The sequence below is a fragment of the Nicotiana attenuata genome, chromosome 5 (assembly GCF_001879085.1).
Source record: "Nicotiana attenuata strain UT chromosome 5, NIATTr2, whole genome shotgun sequence".
Lineage (NCBI taxonomy): Eukaryota > Viridiplantae > Streptophyta > Magnoliopsida > Solanales > Solanaceae > Nicotiana > Nicotiana attenuata.
The window spans coordinates 24,988,659-25,008,302 of NC_031993.1; the positions used below are offsets into that span (position 1 = coordinate 24,988,659).

The 19,644-nt window shown below is 41.6% G+C and overlaps 1 protein-coding gene across 1 annotated transcript in view; it reads left to right on the plus strand.

Annotated features, from left to right (window-relative positions):
- LOC109226058 (RNA-directed DNA polymerase homolog) overlaps positions 1 to 13,939 on the plus strand; it is a gene marked incomplete at its 5' end in the record, with an annotated part of 40,027 nt that extends 26,088 nt beyond the window's left edge. The window contains one exon of the mRNA XM_019390862.1: positions 13,737 to 13,939. Within this exon, the coding sequence (XP_019246407.1) occupies positions 13,737 to 13,939 (203 nt within the window). The remainder of the gene's footprint in view (positions 1 to 13,736) is intronic.

Sequence of the window (19,644 nt, forward strand, 5' to 3'; positions counted from 1 at the left end):
AGCAATGGATACTTGTTCTTGATGTTGAGTTTGTTCAATTGCCTGTAATCTATGCACATCCTCATCGATCTATCCTTTTTCTTCACAAACAACAAAGGCGCACCCCAGGGCGAGACACTAGGTCTAATAAAGCCCTTATCAAGCAAATCTTGTAACTACTCCTTCAATTCTTTCAACTATGGCGGGGCCATACGGTATGGCCGCTAGAAATGGGCTGAGTGCCCAGAGCCAAATCAATACAGAAGTCAATATCCCTGTCGGGTGGCATCCCCGGAAGGTCTGCAAGAAACACCCCTGGAAACTCACGAACAATTGGTACTGGATCCATGGAAGGAACCTATGCACTAGACTCGCGGACATAAGCCAAATAAGCTAGACACCCTTTCTCGACCATATTCCTTCGCCTTCGCCTAAGAGATAACCTTATTGGTAGAATGACCTCCCTTTCCACTCTAATCGAGGCAACCCCGGAAAGGCTAAGGTCATCTTCTTGGCATGATACTCCAATATAGCATGATATACCCAAAATTACATCAAAATCAACCATATCGAGAAGTAGAAGATCTACGCTAGTCTCAAGACTCCCAATGGTAACCACACACGAATGATAAACACAATCTACAACAATAGCATCTCCCACAGGTGTAGACATATACACAGGAGCACTCAAAGAATCACAACGCATAACCAAATATGAAGCAAAATAGGATGACACGTAGGAGTAAGTAGAGCCCGGATCAAATAGAACTGAAGCATCTCTATGGAAAAAAGGAACAGTACATGTGATAACAGCGTCACATGACTCAGCCTCAGGCCTGGCTGGAAAAGCATAGCATCAGGGCTGGGCCCCACTACTCTGAACTACATCTCTAGGACGGGCCCTAATTGGTTGGCCTCTACCTCTAGCTGCCTGACCCCTACCTCTAGCTAGCTGAGCGGTGAAGCACCCGGTGCTGGGACCATAGCACGAGAACCCTGATACTGTGAGCTGCTCGATGCCCGAGGGCAAAATCTAGCAATGTGACTCGGATCACCACAAGTATAACAAGACCTCGGATGCTGTGACTGCTGACCCTGAAACTGACCCTGTCGACCTAAGTAACCACCCTAGAAGCTTTGGAGCGGAGGTGCACTAATAGGAGTTGGTGGTGCACTGTAGGCTAGCTGGTTGGAATAAGACATATGAGGGCCACGACCACCTGAAGAAATATGGGATGCCCGGAGTGCTGAATGAAATGACCTGGGAGGATGGCCTCTACCAAAAGTACCCCTACCTCCAGATGAGGCACCACTGAACCCTCCGAAATGATGACGCCTCTTATCAGACCCCTGCACTTTCTCCTGTGAAATCCCTGATCCGCCTAGCGACATTAGCAGCTGTCTGAAAAGTTATCTCACCTCCAGTCTCCGTGGCCTTCCAAAGCTTGATAGGGAGAGCGAGTCCCTCAATAAACCTCCTTACCCTCTCTCTCTCTCTCTCGGTAGGTAGCAGAAGAATAGTATGACAGGCTAGATCTACAAAACGGGTCTCATACTGAGTGACTGACATACTGCTTTACTGGAGACGTTCAAACTGACTGTGGTAACTCTCTCAGTGTGATAGGAATGAACTTCTCAAGAAATAGCTGAGAGAACTAGTCCAAGTAAGAGCAGGCGACCTAGCTGGTCTGGTAGATACATAATCCTTCCACCATCTCTTGGCGGAACCCATCATCTGAAACACAGCAAAACCGACCCCATTGGTCTCAACTATACTCATGTTTCGTAGCACCTCATGTTAGCGGTCAAGATAATCTTGTGGGTCCTAAGAAGGTGCTCCACTGAAGTGATCTAGGAAGAGCTTGGTAAACTTGTCCAATCTCAATAAGCCCCCAGAAGATATGGCATGTGCCTCACCGGCCTGTGCCGCAACAATTGGCTGAACTATCCCTGGAATCTGATACTAGGGAGCCATTTGCTCCAGTGTGTGAGTAGCAGGAGTCTGTGCTCCTCCCCAGCCTGAGAGACGGCTCGTGCCATAGGGAATGTACCGGCATGGGCTACACTCTCCATAAGGCATAATGGACCAAAGCCTCCTGAAGCACTAGGGTGGCGATTAACAGGTGCAATCTGTGCAGGAACCTCCTCATCAAAATCTACCCAAGGCTCCACTACTGGTGCTGCTGCTCGAGCTCTAGGCTGAGCTCTGCCCCTGCCTCGGCCTCTAGCGCGACTTCGACCTCGGCCTCTCGTAGGAGCTGCTGTTGGGGACTCCGACTGCTGTACACCTGAAGATGTTGTGCGTGTTCTCGTCATCTACGAGAGATCAAGAATAGAAGAGTTCAATCATTAATGGTAGAATAAACTCGCACGACAGAGAAGAATAGAAGTGCAAAATTGTTTCTAACTCCACAGCCTCTGGAAGATAAGTACAGACGTCTCCGTATCGATCCTCCAAACTCTACTAAGTTTGCTCATAACTCGTGAGACCTATGTAACCTAGTGCTCTGATACCAACTTGTCACGACAAGGAATTCCCACCTTCAGGACAGTGATGGCGCCTAACATTTTAGTTGCTAGGCAAGCCAACGTTAGAGGATCTTTAAGCCAATCTTAAACCAATTTCAATAAACAAAAACAATTAAGCCGAAATAAGACTAAATCTGAGTGCGGAATAACACAAAAGCCAAAAATGTCCAGTATAACCCTGATCTGGTATCACAATTCACGAGCTTCTAGAATCTCTACAAACAAGGCTTAAAATAAATACAACTATCTTGAACCAAAAGAACAGTAAAATAGGGAAAATAGAAAGGGACTTCAAGGTCTACAGACGACAGCAGATCTACCTTGAGTCTCCAAAAGTAGGTTCCGAGCTGAAACACCTCACAGACAGCTGGGACCCGTACCAAAATCTCCACAAGAAGTGCAGAGTGTTGTATGAGTACAACCGACCCATGTACTCTGTAAGTGTCGATCCTAACCTCGACGAGGTAGTGATGAGGCTAAGACAAGACACCAGCGTAATAAACCTGTACGGATAGAAATATACGAGCAACATAATAGGAAATAAAGAAGTCGCAAGTACTATCGGGAGGGGACATGCAATAATGGGTGAAAGATATAGTAGAAAACAACAAGAATGATAATAAGAGACAGTCAGTAAATCTTTAACCAACAAGATAAACAGAACACAATGATAAAACTGTACGGTATCATCCTTCGTGCTTTTACTCTCAACCTCACTATGAAACAATAATAACGACACAACATCACCCTTCGTTCTTTTACTCTCAACCTCACTATGAAACAATAATAACGGCACGACATCACCCTTCGTGCTTTTACTCTCAACCTTACCATGAAACAATAATAACGGCACTGTATCATCCTTCGTGCTTTTACTCTCAACCTCACTATGAAACAATAATAATGGCATGGCATCAACCTTCGTGCTTTTACTCTCAACCTCACTATGAAACAATAATAACGACAGGATATTACCCTTCATGCTTTTACTCTCACTCTCATCATAAATCAATAGATACGGCATGGCATCACCCTTCATGCATTAACTCTAAAAATATGGTACGGCATCACACTTCGCGAATTAACACTCTCTCTTACCATATAAAAATGAACATAAATAACATGGAGATAGGATAATTAAGAACAAGCCTTACGTCAATAATAGTTCCACAATACCAACCTCAACTTCATAAACAAAACTCAATTATCACAAATAGCCCATAAATACGAGGAGAACGATCACTTTAACAATTACTAGTCTAAGCATGGATATCATAATCAAAGAATAAAATAAATCACAACAACCAAGTCCCACCCGCATGCTTTAACCCAATAACAATGCATAAGTACTCGTCACCTCACATATACATTGTTCCCAACATTTAAACAGGTAGAAAGTACACAAACAAGTCCTAATCCCTCAAGTCAAGGTTAACCACGACACTTACCTCGCTCCAAAGATCAACTCAAAGCTCAATCACAACTTTTCCTTTCAAACAAGCCTCCGAACCAACAAAATCTAGCAAATTACCAACCAGATGATTCAAATTAAGTCTTAGGAACTATCCCTGATTGCAAAAGATTCAATTTAGAAAAAGTCAACAAAAGTCAACTCCCGGACCCGCTTGGTCCAAACCCGAATTTCGAACCAAAACCCGATTACCCATTCACCCCAAGCCCGTTATGTAATTTGTTTTAAAATCCGACCTCAATTTGAGGTCTAAATCCAAATTTTAGAAAAATACATAATTCTACCCAAACCCCCAATTTCCACCATGATAACACTAGATTTTAGGTTGAAAACTTTTGAAATGTAATGAAAGATTGAAAGAAAATAGGTTAGAATCACTTACCAATGATTTGGGAAAAAAGGGTTCTTTGGAAAATTGCCTCTAGAGTTTTCTTGTTTTGAAAATTTGAAGAATGAGAGAAAATCTCGTCTAACACCTATTAGTTCAGTCGCAGTTATCGCATTTACGACCAGGTTAGCAATTGCGAACCCCCGCAAAAGCGAAAGACACCTCGCAATTGCAAAGTCTCCACACCTCTGCTTTCATCGCATTTGCGATAAAATGTTCGCAAATGCGAACTCTGGTCTCCCCGTAATTGCGACCTCCTGATCGCAATTGCGATCCTTGGTGACTTGGGCAATCTTTTCAAATGCGAAGAAGTCGCTCGCAAATGCGAGCCTGGCAGGATTTTGGAATGTTCGCAAATGCGAGCATTGATCTCACAATTGCGAGATCAGAGAACACCACCAAAAACTGAAGAACACCAGCTGAGATTTCTAAGTCCAAACCACTCTGTAGCCTATCCGAAACTCACCCGAGCCCTCGGAGCTCCAGACCAAACATGCACACAAGTCCAAAAATATCATACGAGCTTGCTCAACAACAACAACAACAACCCAGTATAATCCCATAAGTGGGGTCTGGGGAGGGTAGTGTGTACGCAAACCTTACCCTTACCCTAGGGTAGAGATCATACGAACTTGCTCACATGATCAAATTGCCAAAATAACACCTAGAACTACAAATTGGACACCAAATCAAATGAAATTTTCAAGAAACCTCATGAATTTCTATTTTAACAACCAGACGTCCGAATCACGTCAAACCAACTTCGTTTATCACCAAATTCGACAGACAAGTCATAAATATAGTAATGGACCTATACAAGGTTCCGAAACCGAAATACAGACCCGATATCAATAAAGTCAAAAATTGGTCAAACTTCCAAAGTCATTAAGTCTTTAGACTTTCAAATTTCAACAAAAACCGATAACTCGAGCTAGGGACCTCCGAATTCGATTGCGGGCATACGCCCAAATTCCAAAACACGATACGGATCCATCGGGACCGTCAAAACACTGATTCGGATCTGTTTACTCAAAATATTGACCAAAGTCAACTCCAATGATTTTTAAGGTAAAATTTCGTATTTTATCAATTTTTAACGTAAAGGACTTCGGGAAAAATACTCGGACTGCGCACGCAAATCGAGAAAGACTAAGATGAGATATTTGAGGCCTTGAAACACAGAATTAGGTTCTAAAACTCTAGATTGCCTATCAGATCATCACATCCAAATATATTTAGCTATGCCATACATTTACCATGGTTAAATTGCTGCCAATTTTTGATAACCTGTATATATAATTTAAGTTTCTTTTATTGATTAGGTTAACTATTGTAAAATTATAAAATATGCTGATCAAAGAAAATACGATACAAATATAGCTTCGTGAATTTCTTAGTTTGACATACAGAAAACGCAATAAACATATCTATTAGTCATCAACCCTTGAAGACGGAAATTTCCGTTTTGAACAATAAAGGAAGTACACAGAAGTTATGGGAAAAAAATTACTACGTATTAGCTAATTTACTACTTCATATGTAATTCTTTTTTCAGAGACTTAGATTATAATTTATCATTGGGCTTTAGATGGTAATATGTAATGGTCGAATATAAATCGACAAAATGTGAAGCTCTACAAGCTAATGGCCTCATTAAAGAAAAGTTGTGCATATATATTGATTATTTGCCAGAACTTCTGCTCATTCTTCTCACTTCTCCCTTCTCCCTGCACCTTTCTTCTTTCTTCTCCTCCTTCCTCCTCATTCTTCTTTTTCTTCCTTCAATAAATTTTGAACACGTAACTAAAATTGAAAAATATAAGATATGTGTTGTAGAAAATTAAGACTTATTGCTTATTTATGGTTGAAATTGAGTAAGTAGTATTTTATTTAGTATATATAGTCTATTCCTAATGATTAAATTTGATTTAAGAAAATTGAAGAATACCATTATTAGTGGTTTTATTAATTTTGAAAGGTATACATTGAATCTGACCATGGAAAATTGTTGAAACCGTTATTAAATGATTGTATATTAAATTTAGAGTTGATTTGGACTAACTTTGAAGCAAAAACATATTGTAGAAATTTCTATATAACATGTCATGGCGAACTGTCCGAATGGCTAAATTTTGTCAACACTGGCAACCATATTTGTAAGGCCCCTTAAAAGTACGCCTATGAGTGTGGAGGGTTGTAGATAATTTTGCGGCTCGCAAGCTCCCTGCAGTACGAATATTTAGATTTTCAATGCATCGAGGAGTTGGTGAAACAAAAATTTGTTGAGAAGTGCATTTCTGCGGTCAATTTTGCGATGGCGCATTAGTTTCGCGGGCCGCAGAACCATTGCGCAGTGAACCAGATGAAGCTTAATTTAGAGGGTTATTCCTTGGTCAATTATGCAGCCACATATTTATTTCGCGGGCCGCACTTTCACCGCAGAACTTGCATGAGGATTTTCTTGAGGGAGGTTTCGCTATCCACTTCGCGGCCGCAGAAGTGATCTATCGCAGACTTGGCCAAGCCAGCCTAGTTTTGGAGGACGATTTTGCGATCCCTTTTGCGGACCGCGGACCTATTCTACGGTGCATTCTGCGATCGCAGATTGGTTTCAGAGGGTCCATTTTGTGTATTTTATAACCCGACCCTATTTTTATTAAAAGCCATTGGAGTCGTTTTGAAGGCAAAAATCAGGCATTTTGTAGAGAGGTGAGAGCTAGCTAGAGACAGAAGGTGAAACTCAATCACTTCATGACTCCACTCTTTGATCAAGCTTTGTAAATTCAAGGGGAGAACTCACATAGTCTTCTACTAAAGAGGTTAGGTTCTATCCGTAGCTCTCAATTCTAAAATTGGGCTTAATATAGGTAGTGGGAAGTATGATTCTTTAGAATAGGAGTTGGTCATTTGTGCATGCATGTGCCAATGAAGGTGGTGGGAGATTTTTGAACTAATATTGGTGAGCTATTGATGTGGAGATTGGTTGTGGGGTGAAGGATCACCACCATAGGACCTTGTAGTCGAATTTGCACCTAGTGTTTGACGAATTGCCTAAATGAGTTAAACCTATGAGCAGCTTCCTAACTACGGCTCAATTTTGTTATGTCTCTATAGATTGAAATCGCTAAGAGTCTTGAAACGTTATAGTAATCCTAAGAAAAAACTCAATTGAGGCATGTTGGCTAAACTCCTTCCATAGAATCCAATTCCGTGAATTTCTTGGAAACTCCAATTACGGTTTGTCCAAGTACTATTCCTATTGTTTCAGATTGTTTCTAATGATTGATTTGCCCAAGGTTTATGACTTTGATTCATATTCTAATTGCAAATCATTACGCTCTCCTTTGGAGGAAAATTCGATGTGTTTAAAACTCTTGCTCATGCATTTAAAGCCATGACTTCCAAATATTTTCTTTATATTGAAGTTTTATGATAATCCTTGCAAAGTGATTAAATGAAAAGTATGAATTACGAAATGTGGTCATTGTGCCAAGAATAATGAGTTACATTTATGGCCAACAGTGCCAATGAAATGAAAGGAAGTATGAAAGGCTACAAAACGAATATGATTCTTTTATATGATAAATATTTCTGGGAGTATCGTTAGATCACCAAGGAAGGTTGGTTTATAAATGCCCAAGTCTACATGTGCTGGTGTAGGAGTTGTGTAACGACCCAGCTGGTCCTTTTGAGTATTTAAGTCTCGTTCCCCTATTTATTTCCTCCTCTATACTCAATTGTTGTTATGTGACTTTCTGGGTTGGTTGGTTTGGTTTCGGGCGAGTTTCTGACTGAACTGGGATACTTAGTCCCAAAGTTGAAAGCTTAAGCTGAAACAGTTAACCGGACTTTGACTTTTATGTAGATGACTCTGGAATGGAGTTTTGATAGTTCTAATAGCCTCGTATGATTATTTTGGACTTAGGCGTATGTCCGATGTTGTTTGGAGGTACCTAGGTCGATTTGGTGTTTTTTTTGGCAAAAGCTAGAAGATAGAAGGTTTGGAAGGTTGATAGGTTTGACCAAGGGTTTACTTAATTGATATTGCTCTCGGATTGTGATTCTAGGAGTTGGTATATGTCAGTTGTGTCATTTGGGACTTGCATGCAAAATTTGAGCTCATTCGGAGTTGGTTTGATATGATTCGACATTAGGTTTAGAAGTTGAAACTTCATTGATTCAATAGGCTTGAATTGGGGTGTGATTCATAGATTTGATGTTATTTGAGGCCTCGAGTAGGCTCGTGTTGTATTTTGAGACTTAATGGTATGTTCAGATGGGGTGCCGAGGGCCCCGATTGTGATTCAGATTGAATTCGGACTCATTTGGAGACTTAAGAGGATTTTATGCCTGCTGAAGTCTGGTGCATTCGTACCTGCGCAATTTGGGCTGCAGGTGCAGCACCACATAAGCGGCTCATAGGCCGCATATGTGAGAGTTGGTCTTGGAAGCTGGGTCTGCAGGTGCGGAGGATCGTGCGTAGCTGCGCATCCGCAGATGTGGATTTCTTCCGTAGAAGCGGATTTTGGTCAATTGGCTTAGGACGAGAGGTGCGGTCAAGTTCCGCAGAAGCGGGCGCACAGAAGCACAGATGCACCTTTGGCCCGCAGAAACAGAAATCCCTGATCTTTAGTGTAGCTGCAGCTGCGATGGCATTTTCGCAGATACGGAGTCGTGGAAGCGACCATTTGTTTGTAGGTGCGGAAATCACTAGGCAGAAAAGGGTGGAATCGATGATTTTATTTCATTTTCCACATTTTGAGTTAGAGAGCTCGATTTTGGGAAATTTTAGTGGGATTTTCAAGGATTGGATCGGGGGTAAGTGTTTTTGACTCGGATTTTCTAATTATTCACGATTCCATCATTGTTTTTATCATCTAATTAGAGATCTAAGCTGGAGATATTTGGGAAATTTTGTAAAAACTTTCCTAAACCATAAATTGAGGATTTGAACAAAGTCAGAATAAGATAATATTTGTATAGTAGGACTCATATCGGAATGGGTGTTCGGCTTTTCTAAGTTTATCGGGTTCCGAGGTGTGGACCGGGGTTGACTTTTTGAGTTGACTTTTCAATTTTCATTAAAGGTTAAAACTTTAATATCCAGAATTTCTTCCTACGATTTGTATTTACGGTATCAAGTTATTTTGGCTAAATTCGAGCCGTCCAGAATTGGATTTTCGTAGGAAAGGCTTATTAGGGGATTGATTTAGCTTGTTTGAGGTTAGTATCTTGCCTAACTTTGTGTGGAAGAATTACCCCTTAGGACTTGAGTTTATTTGTGTTTTGGATTATAGGAAAGACATGTACACGAGGTGATGACTATGTACACTGGCTTATATGTGGTACTTTGACTGGTTTAGACTCTTAGACTCTTTCATGCATTTAATTAGAAATCGTAATATCATGTTATATCTTCCATCTTTAAATTGCTCTTACCTGCTTTACTTGATGTTGTTATCACATGATCTATCCCTTATTGTCAAACATGCTCTTATATACGTTAATTGCCTTTGTTATCTCTCCTATTGTCATGTTACCTCCTTTATTGTCAAGTTATTCTTATTGGAGTTATTATTACAAGTTGTCATTTCGTGTAAATACCTTCATTTTGAATTATTAAAGTTATGGAAGTTACTATCACACCGAGGTTGAAGTTTTTGATTATTAAGATATATTTCTTTGTTGAGTAATTCCCACTCATTTTGTTATTATTGAGATTCTTATTCGCATTGTGGTTGAGCCGTAGGTTATATATTGTGGTAACTTCGGTATTGTTGATTTTGGCAAGTTGTGGCATATGGTCACTTGTGGTGCGAGTTATTATTGTGTTGTAATAATTATACCCATGTGGCGCTATACGGATAGGGGTTAATGTGCATCCGGCGACTTAAGGTGGGAATTTATGTGCGTGTTGCTAATTACTTGAAGCCATGTGGCGACAAAAGGAGGCTAAAGTGTGTGTAGCTATTTCGAGAAAACATTTTCAAAAATATCTAAACGTAAGGCTCACGCGACGGTATAAGGAAAGGTTGTGATTCTGAATTGTGAAATGAGGTTATAAGGCGTGGTACCTCGGTTGTGATTCTTGTTGTACATTCTATGTTAAAAAGGCTTATTATTAGAACTGTTGTTGTAGTTGTTTCCTTCTTTGTCTTACTTGTATTCGTCCGTATTTGATTACTTGTTGTTCTCATCATGTGTTCACTTCTTGTTGCTTTTACCGCCGTAATTTCCGTTGTTAGCTTACCTTATTATATTGCTTTACTGTCATTATTTCCTCGCTTTCACTATTAGACTATACGATACTTTGTTCAGTTTTTCTTATCCTAAAAGGTTTCTTGACCTAGCCTCGTCACTACTCTATCGAGGTTAGGCTTGATACTTACTAGGTACCATTGTGGTTTATTCATACTACACTTCTGCACATTTTGTGCAGATCCAAGTATATCTGCTCGTGCAGGACACCAATGATCGTTTAGTTATCTTTTCGGAGATTTCAAGATATACCTCCTCGACATCCGTAGGCCTCGGAGTCACCTCCAGTCATTACTTTTACTATTGTTTATCTTATACTCAGACAATGTTGTATTAGAGATTCTTAGATTATTTCTATAGAGCTTATCACTCAGTTCCACCAGTTTTGTGATCTTGTTACTGATATTACGTTATGGAGTTATTATGAGTTTTTTCAAATTATCTCAATATCTTAGTTTGTTATTTCTGTTAAGCTATCAATGAATGTTAGGCTTACCTTGTCTTAGAGATTAGGTGCCATCACGACATCCTAAGGTTAGAAACCGGTGTCGTGACAAAATTGATACCAGAGTTCTAGGTTCATAGGTGTTACGAGTCATAAGAAAATTTTGGTAGAGTCTTGTGGATCAGTACGGACGTTTGTACTTATTTTCGAGAGGCTACGAAACTGTTAGGAAATACCACTTCTTTGATTCCTTATCATGCAAACTAGTTGATTTTGAAATCTGAGTTTTCCTCTTTTTACTCTCTCACAGGTGGTGAGCGCATGCACTGCTGGATTCGGTGATCAGACACTCGCGCCCTCTATTAGAGCCACGAGAGGCCAGGACCGGGATAGAGGCCGAGAAGGAGCATGTGGTGAAGGTAGAGCACCTGCTTGGGCAGCGACTGAGGAGCCGCTAGTAGCTCCGTTGGGGGACAAACTCCCGAGACGCCTGTTGTTGCCCCTGGACTTCAGGTGACCCTAGCATACTTTCTATGCATGTTCGGCACTCTAGAACAGGCGCGATTGATTCCCCTTACACCGGCTACATCCCAGGCTGGGGAAGGAACTCAGACTCCCGTAGCCCACACTTTAGTGCAGCGGGTCCATGTTGATCAGGTCCAAAAGTTTATGCCAGCATAGCCTATTATTCTGGTTCAGCTTGTGGTTAGGCCAGCGACATCTGAAGAGGAGAAGAGGTGACTTGAGAGGTTTAATAAGTATGATCCTCCTACTTTCAGGCAGAAAACTATCGAGGATGCGCAAGGCTTTTTAGAGAGGTGTCACTGTATTATCCGCACCATGGTATTGTGGAGGAGAGCAGACTTACTTTTACTATATTTCAATTATAACGAGTAGCGTATTAGTGATGGCAGGCTTACGAGGAGGGAAGGCCAGCTGATGCCCCACTCATTTGGGCTCAGTTTTTAGAGATATTTTTGAGAGAGTTTGTTCCCTAGACCCTTCGTGATGCATGGCGCACAGAGTTTGAGAAGCTCCATCAGGGGACTATGGCAGTGTTAGAGTATGCTATCAGATTAAGTATGTCGTCCCGACATGCACCTACCTTAGTTTCTACAGTCAGAGAGCGAGTCTGCAGATTCATCGAGGGGCTCAACTATTGTATTAGATTCAGCATGGCTTGAGAGATAGAGACAGACACTCTGTATCAGTAAGTGGTTGATATCGCACAAAGGTTGGGGGTTATGCAGGGCCAAAAGAGAGAGGACAGGGAGGCTAAGAGGCCTCGAGATACTGGAGGATTTAGTGCTTACCAAACTGCGACTACATCCCGACATGGAGGGGGATATATGAGTCGGCCAGTTCATTCAGCACTTCCAGCTTCTAGCAGTTCCCCGGCCATCCCGAAGTCTCAGGTTGCCCATTATGCATTGCCATTGTCCAGTGTACCTCCTGCACGGGGTACTTTCAGCGGTCTGTCCAGCCGACCAGGCCTGAGTCAATTTCAGTAGCCACGCCCACCGAGAGGTTATTTTGAGTGTGGTGATACCAGACACATGGTGAGGGACTGTCCTAGACTTATGAGGGGTGCACCTCCATATACTACATAGGCTCCATGGATTCCACAGGGTCCACAGGGTTCACAGGCCACGGTTTTTGCTCCAGTTACCGCCCCACCTGCACTACTAGCTAGGGGTGGAGGTCAATCAGGCAGAGTTCGCCCTAGAGGGGGAGGCCATGCTCATTTCTATGATTTTTTGGGTAGGACGGAGGCTATCGCTTCAGATGCTGTCATCATAGGTATTGTTCCAATTTGTCATAGGGATGCCTCAATTTTATTTGATTTGGGCTCCACTTGGTCATATGTGTCATCTTACTTTGCTCCGTATTTGGATATATCACGTGATTCTTTGAGTACTCCTGTATATGTGTCCATGCTTGTGGGAGATTCCATTATTATAGACCGTCATTATCGGTCTTGTTTAATCACTATTGTTGGTTATGAGACCAAAGATGATCTATTTCTACTCAATATGGTAGACTTTGATGTGGTCTTGGACATGGACTGGTTGTCGCCCTATCATGCTATTTTGGGTTGACACGCCAAGACCATGACATTAGCTATGCCAGGGTTACTGCAGTTGGAGTGGAGGGGTACATTGGATTATGTTCCTAGCAGGTTTGTATCATTTTTAAAGGCACAACGAATGGTTGAGAAGGGCTGTGATGCGTACCTAAGCTTTGTGAGAGATGTCAGTGCTGATACTCATACCGTTTTAGTTCCTATAGTGAAAGATTTCCCAGATGTATTTCCAGCAGACCTACCGGTCATGCTGCCTGATAGGGATATCGATTTTGGTATTTACTTGGTGCCAGGCACCCAGCCCATTTCTATTCCACCATATCATATGGCACCTATGGAGTTGAAGGAATTGAAAGAGCAACTTCAAGAGTTGCTTGATAAGGGTTTCATCTCGCCGGGTGTCTCGCCTTAGGGTGCTCCAGTTTTGTTCATGAAGAAGAAGGATGGTTATATGTGGATGTGCATTAATTATAGGCAACTGAACAAAATTACGGTCAAGAACAAGTACCTGTTATCATGCATTGATGACTTATTTGACCATCTCCTGGGTGCTACAATGTTTTTAAAATTAATTTGAGATCAGGGTATCATCAGCTGAAGATTCGGGACTCGAATATCTTGAAAACTGCTTTCAGGACTCGGTATGGTCACTACGAGTTTCTAGTGATGTCATATAGGCTGACCAACGCCCCAACAACATTTATGCATTTGATGAACAATGTATTCCAGCCATATCTTGATTCTTTCATCATCGTATTCATTGACGACATCTTGGTGTACTCTTGAAGCCGAGAGGATCATGATCAGCATTTGAGAATCGTGCTCTAGACCTTAAGGGAAAAGAAGTTGTATGCAAAATTCTCAAAGCGTGAATTCTCGCTTGATTCAGTGGTATTTTTGGGTCAAGTGGTGTCTAGTGAGGGGATCAAGGTAGATCCGAAGAAGATTGAGGCAGTTTAGAGTTGGCTTAGACTGTCTTCAGCTACTAAGATTCGGAATTTCCTTGGTTTGGCTGGATATTATCATCGTTTGGTAGAGGATTTCTCGTCCATTGTTGCACCTTTGACCAGATTTACCTAGAAAGGTGCTCCATTCAGGTGGTCCGACGAGTGTGAGGAGATCCTTCAGAAGCTCTAGACTGCCTTAGCTTGACCACAACTCTAGTTCTAGATTTACCTTCAGCATCGGGTTCATATACGGTTTATTGTCATGCTTTACGATTGGTATTGGATGTGTCGTGATGCAGGAGGGTAGGATGATTACTTATGCTTTGTGGTAGCTGAAGCCCTATAGGAAGAACTACCCTGTTCATGATCTAGAGTTGGCAGCTATTCTTCACACATTGAAGATTTCGAGGCATTATCTCTACGTCATGTCTTGTGAGGTATTCACATATCGTTGGAGTTTATAGCACTTGTTTAAGCAAAAGAACCTGAACTTGAGGCAACAGAGGTGGTTAGAGCTATTGAAAGACTATGATATCAATGTTCTATATCATCCCGGGAAGGCCAATATGGTAGTTGATGCCATGAGTAGGAAGGCAGAGAGTATGGGTAGCCTTGCATATATTCCAATTGGCGAGAGACCATTAGCATTGGATGTTCAGGCGTTGGCCAATCAGTTTGTGAGATTGGATATCTCGGAGCCCAGCCGGGTTCTTGCTTGCATGGTTTCTCGGTCTTTTTTATATGAGCGCATCAGAGCGCGTCAGTATGATGACCCCCATTTTCTTGTTCTTAAGGACAAAATGCAGCACGACGATGCAATGGAGGTTTATATTGGAGATGGTGAGGTGTTGATGATGTAGGGCCGGATTTGTGTGCCCAATATGTATGGGTTGCGTGAGTTGATCTTTGAAGAGGCCCACAGTTTGCGGTATTCCATTCATCCTGGTGCCGCTAAGAGGTATCAGGATTTGAGACAATACTATTGGCGGAGAAGAATGAAAAAAGACATAGTAGAGTATGCAGCTTGGTTCTTGAACTGTCAGTAGGTGAAGTACGAGCATTAGAGGCAGGGCATCTTGCTTCAGAGACTTGAGATTCCCGAGTGAACATGGGATCGTGTGTACCATGGATTTCATTGTGGGGCTCCTACGGATTTTGAAGCAATTTGACGGAGTATGGGTTATTACGGATAGGCTGACCAAATCCTCACATTTTATTTCGGTTGTGACTAGCTACTCTTCAGAGCAGTTGGATCAGATCCATATCTGTGAGATTGCTCGCCTTAATGGGGTGCGGGTGTCCATTATCTCCTATCGAGGTACGCAGTTTGTATTGCACTTCTGGAGGGCCGTCTAGCGTGAGTTAGGCACACAGGTTGAGTTGAGTACAATATTTCACTCCCAGATGGATGGGCAGTCCGAGCGCACCATTCAGAACTTAGTGGATATGCTACGTGCATATGTTATGGATTTCGGGGGTACATGGGATTAGTTTTTACCACTTGCCGAGTTTTCCTACAACAACAGCTACCAATCGAGCATTCAGATGGCTCTTTATGAGGCCCTATATGGGAGGCGGTGTCGTTCTCCAGTTGGTTGGTTGGAGCCGGGTAATGCTATGTTGTTGGGCACTCCTTTGGTTCAAGATGCCTTGGAGAAAGTCAAGTTGATTCCGAATCGATTTCGTAAGGCACAATCATGACAGGAGAGTTATGTCGATCAGAAGGTTCATAATGTAGCATTTATGGTGGGAGAGAGAGTTTTGCTGCGGGTTTCACCCATGAAGGGTGTGATGAGATTCGGTAAGAAGGGTAAGTTGAGCCCTAGGTCATTGGCCCTTTTGAGATTCTTGAGAGGGTTGGTGAGGTGGACTACATGCTTGCATTGCCACCCAGCTTATCGGCGATTCACCCGGTGTTGCATGTTTTCATGCTCCAGAAGTATTATGGTGATCCGTCCCATGTGTTAGATTTCAGCTCAGTCCAATTGGACAAGGATTTGAATTATGTTGAGGGGCCGGTGGCCATCTTGGACAGGCATGTCCAAAAGTTGAGGTCAAAGAACATTTCTTCAGTGGAGGTTCAATAGAGGGGTCAACCAGTCAAGGAGGCGACTTGGGAGACCGAGCATGATATGCGTAGCTGTTATCCTCACCTTTTCAGCACTTCAAGTATGTCTCTATACTCATTGGAGGACGAATATTTATTTTAAAATGGGGGAGAATGTAACGACCCCACTGGTCATTTTGAGTATTTTAGCCACGTTCCCCTATTTATTGCCTCATATATGTTCAACTGTGGTTATGTGACTTTCCGGGGTGGTTGGGTTGGTTTTGGGTGAGTTTCGGAGTGAATTAGGACACTTAGTCCCAAAGTTGGAAGCTTAAGTTAAAACGATTGACCGTAGTTTGACTTTTGTGTAGAAGACTCTGAAATGGAGTTTTGATGGTTCCAATAGCTTGGTATGATGATTGTGGACTTAGGCGTATGTCCGGATGTTGATTTAGAGGTTCGTAGGTTGATTTGGTGCTTTTTGGCAAAAACTGGATGATTGAAGGTTTGGAAGATTGATAGGTTTGTCCGAGGGTTGACTTTATTAATATCAGGCTCGGATTGTGATTACGGGAGTTGTTATAGGTCCTTTGTGTCATTTGGGACTTGCATGCAAAATTTGAGCTCATTCGGAGTTGGTTTGATATGATTCAGCATTAGTTTTAGAAGTTGAATGTTTATTGATTCAATAGGCTAGAATTGGGGTGTGATTCGGAGATCTGATGTTGTTTGATGTGATTTGAGTCCTTGAGTAGGCTCACATTGTGTTTTGGGACTTGATTGTATGTTCGAACGGGGTCCCGGGGCCCCAGGTGTAATTCGAGTTGAATTCGGACAAATTTGGAGACTTGGAGGATTTTATGCATGTTGAAGTCTGGTGCATTCACACCTGCGCCTTTTGGTCCGTAGGTGCGGCACCGCAAAATCTCATTGGCCGCAGATGCGAGAGTTGGTCTTGGAATTGGGGTCCGCAGGTGCGGAGGATCATGCACAGGTGCGCATGCGCAGATGCGGATTTCTTCTGCAGAAGCGAATTTTGGTCAGTTGGCTTAGGACCGCAGGTGCAATCGGGTTTCGCTGAAGCGAATGCGCAGAAGCATTTAGGGGTCCGCAGAAGCGGGAGAGCAGATGCGCCTTTTGCTTGCATAAGCGGAAATTCCTGATATTTAGTGTAGGCGCATCTGTGATGGTATTTCCGCAGACGCGGAGTCACGGAAGCGACCATTTGTCCGCAAGTGCGGAAATCACAAGGAAGAAAAGGGTGGAATCGAGGGTTCTATTTCATTTTCCACATTTTGAGCTAGAGAGCTCGATTTTGGGGGATTTTTGAGGGAATTTTCAATAATTGGATCGGGGTAAGTGTTTTTGACTCGAATTTGCTTATTATTCATGATTCCATCATTGTTTTTATCATTTAATGATTTGAGTTGGAGATATTGAGGAATTTTGTAAAAAGTTTCCTAAACCATAAATTGAGGATTTGAAGGTCGGTTTGAAGTCGAATTGGATAATTTTTGTATGGTTGGACTCATATTGGAATGGGTGTTCGGATTTTATAAGTTTGGTCGACTTCCGAGGTGCAGGCCCGTCGTTGACTTTTCGATTTTCATTAAAGATTGAAACTTTATTATCAGAAATTTCTTCTTGTGGTTTGTATTTATGATATTAAGTTATTTTGGCTAGATTCGAGCCATCCGGAGTTGGATTTTTGCGGGAAAGGCTTATTAGAGGATTGATTTGGCTTGTTTGAGGTAACTATCTTGCCTGAATTTATATGGGGGAACTACTCCTAGGACTTGGGTTGATTTTTCTTATTTGGATTACATGAAAGACGTGTACAAGAGGTGACGGGTGTGTAAACGGGCTTATATGTGGTACTTTGACCGTTTCAGACTCTTAGACCCTTTCATATATTTAATTAGAAATTGTAATATCATGTTATAACTTCCATTGTTAAATTGCTCTAACTTGCTTTACTTGATGTTGTTATAACATGCTCTATCCCTTATTGTCAAGCGTGCTCTTATATGCCTTAAATGCCTTTGTTATCTCTCTTACTGTCATGTTACCTCCGTTATTGTCAAGTTATTGTTATTTGGAGTTATTATTACAAGTTGTCATTTCGTGAAAATACCTTCATTTTGAGTTATTGAAGCTGAAGTTATGGAAGCTATTATCACATTGAGGTCGAAGTTGTTGATTATTGAGATATCTTTCCTTGTTGAGTAATTCTCACTCATTGTATTATTATTGAGATTCTTGTTCGCATTGTGGTTGAGTTGTGGGTTATATATTGTGGTAACTTTGATATTGTTAATTTTGGGAAGTTGTAGCATATGTGCACTTGTGGTACGAGTAGTTATTGTGTTGTGATATTGATGCGCTTGCGGCGGTATAATGACAGGGGTTAATGTGCATGCGGCGACATAAGGTGAAAATTTATGTGCGTATTGCTAGTAAGGGAATTGCTTGAAGCCACGCGACGACATAAGGGGGCTAAAGTACGTGTAGCTATTTCCGGAAATATTTTCAAAAAAATCTAAATGTAAGGCTCACGCAGCGGTATAAGGAAAGGTTATGATTGTGAATTGTGAAATGAGGTAATGAGGCATGGTACCTCGGTTGTGATTCTTGTTGTACATTCTATATTAAAAAGGCTTATTGTTTCAACAGTTGTTGTTGTTTCCTTCTTTATCTTACTTGTATTCATTAGTATTTGATTACTTGTTGTTCTAATCATGTGTTCACTTCTTGTTGCTTTTACCGCCTTAATTTCCGTTGTTAGCTTACCTTATTGTATTGTTTTATTGTCATTATTTCCTCGCTTTCATTATTAGACTATACGATACTTTGTTCAGTTTTTCTTATCCTAGTAGGTATCTTGACATGGTTTCGTCACTACTCTATGGAAGTTAGGCTTGATACTTACTGGGTACTGTTGTGGCTTACTCATACTACGCTTCTACATATTTTGTGCAGATCCAGGTACATCTACTCATGACGGACGCTAGTGATCATTCAGTTATCTTTCTGGATACTTCAAGGTATACCTACTCGACATCCGCATGCCTTGGAGTCGCCTTCAGTGATTACTTTTACTACTATTTATCTTCTACTCAAACAGTGTTGTATTAGAGATTTTTCGATTATTTCTATAAAGCTTATGACTCAGTTCCACCGGTTTTGGGATCTTGTTACTGATGTTCCATTTTGGAGTTATTATGAGTTTTATCGAATTAGTATAAATATCTTAGTTTGTTATTTCTATTAAGCTATCAATGAATGTTTGCTTTACCTAGTCTTAAAGACTAGGTGCCATCACGACATCCTAAGGCGGGAAGTTGGATTCGTGACAAGTTGATTGCGGGGTGAGTCCCCATTTTGTTATATTGAGATCACTCCTCTTGATTGGGATGAGTTGATAGCTAGCAAGGACATGTCGAACCACACGATACTGTGGTAAGACGGCCTAGCCGACCGGGCGGAGATCGAAC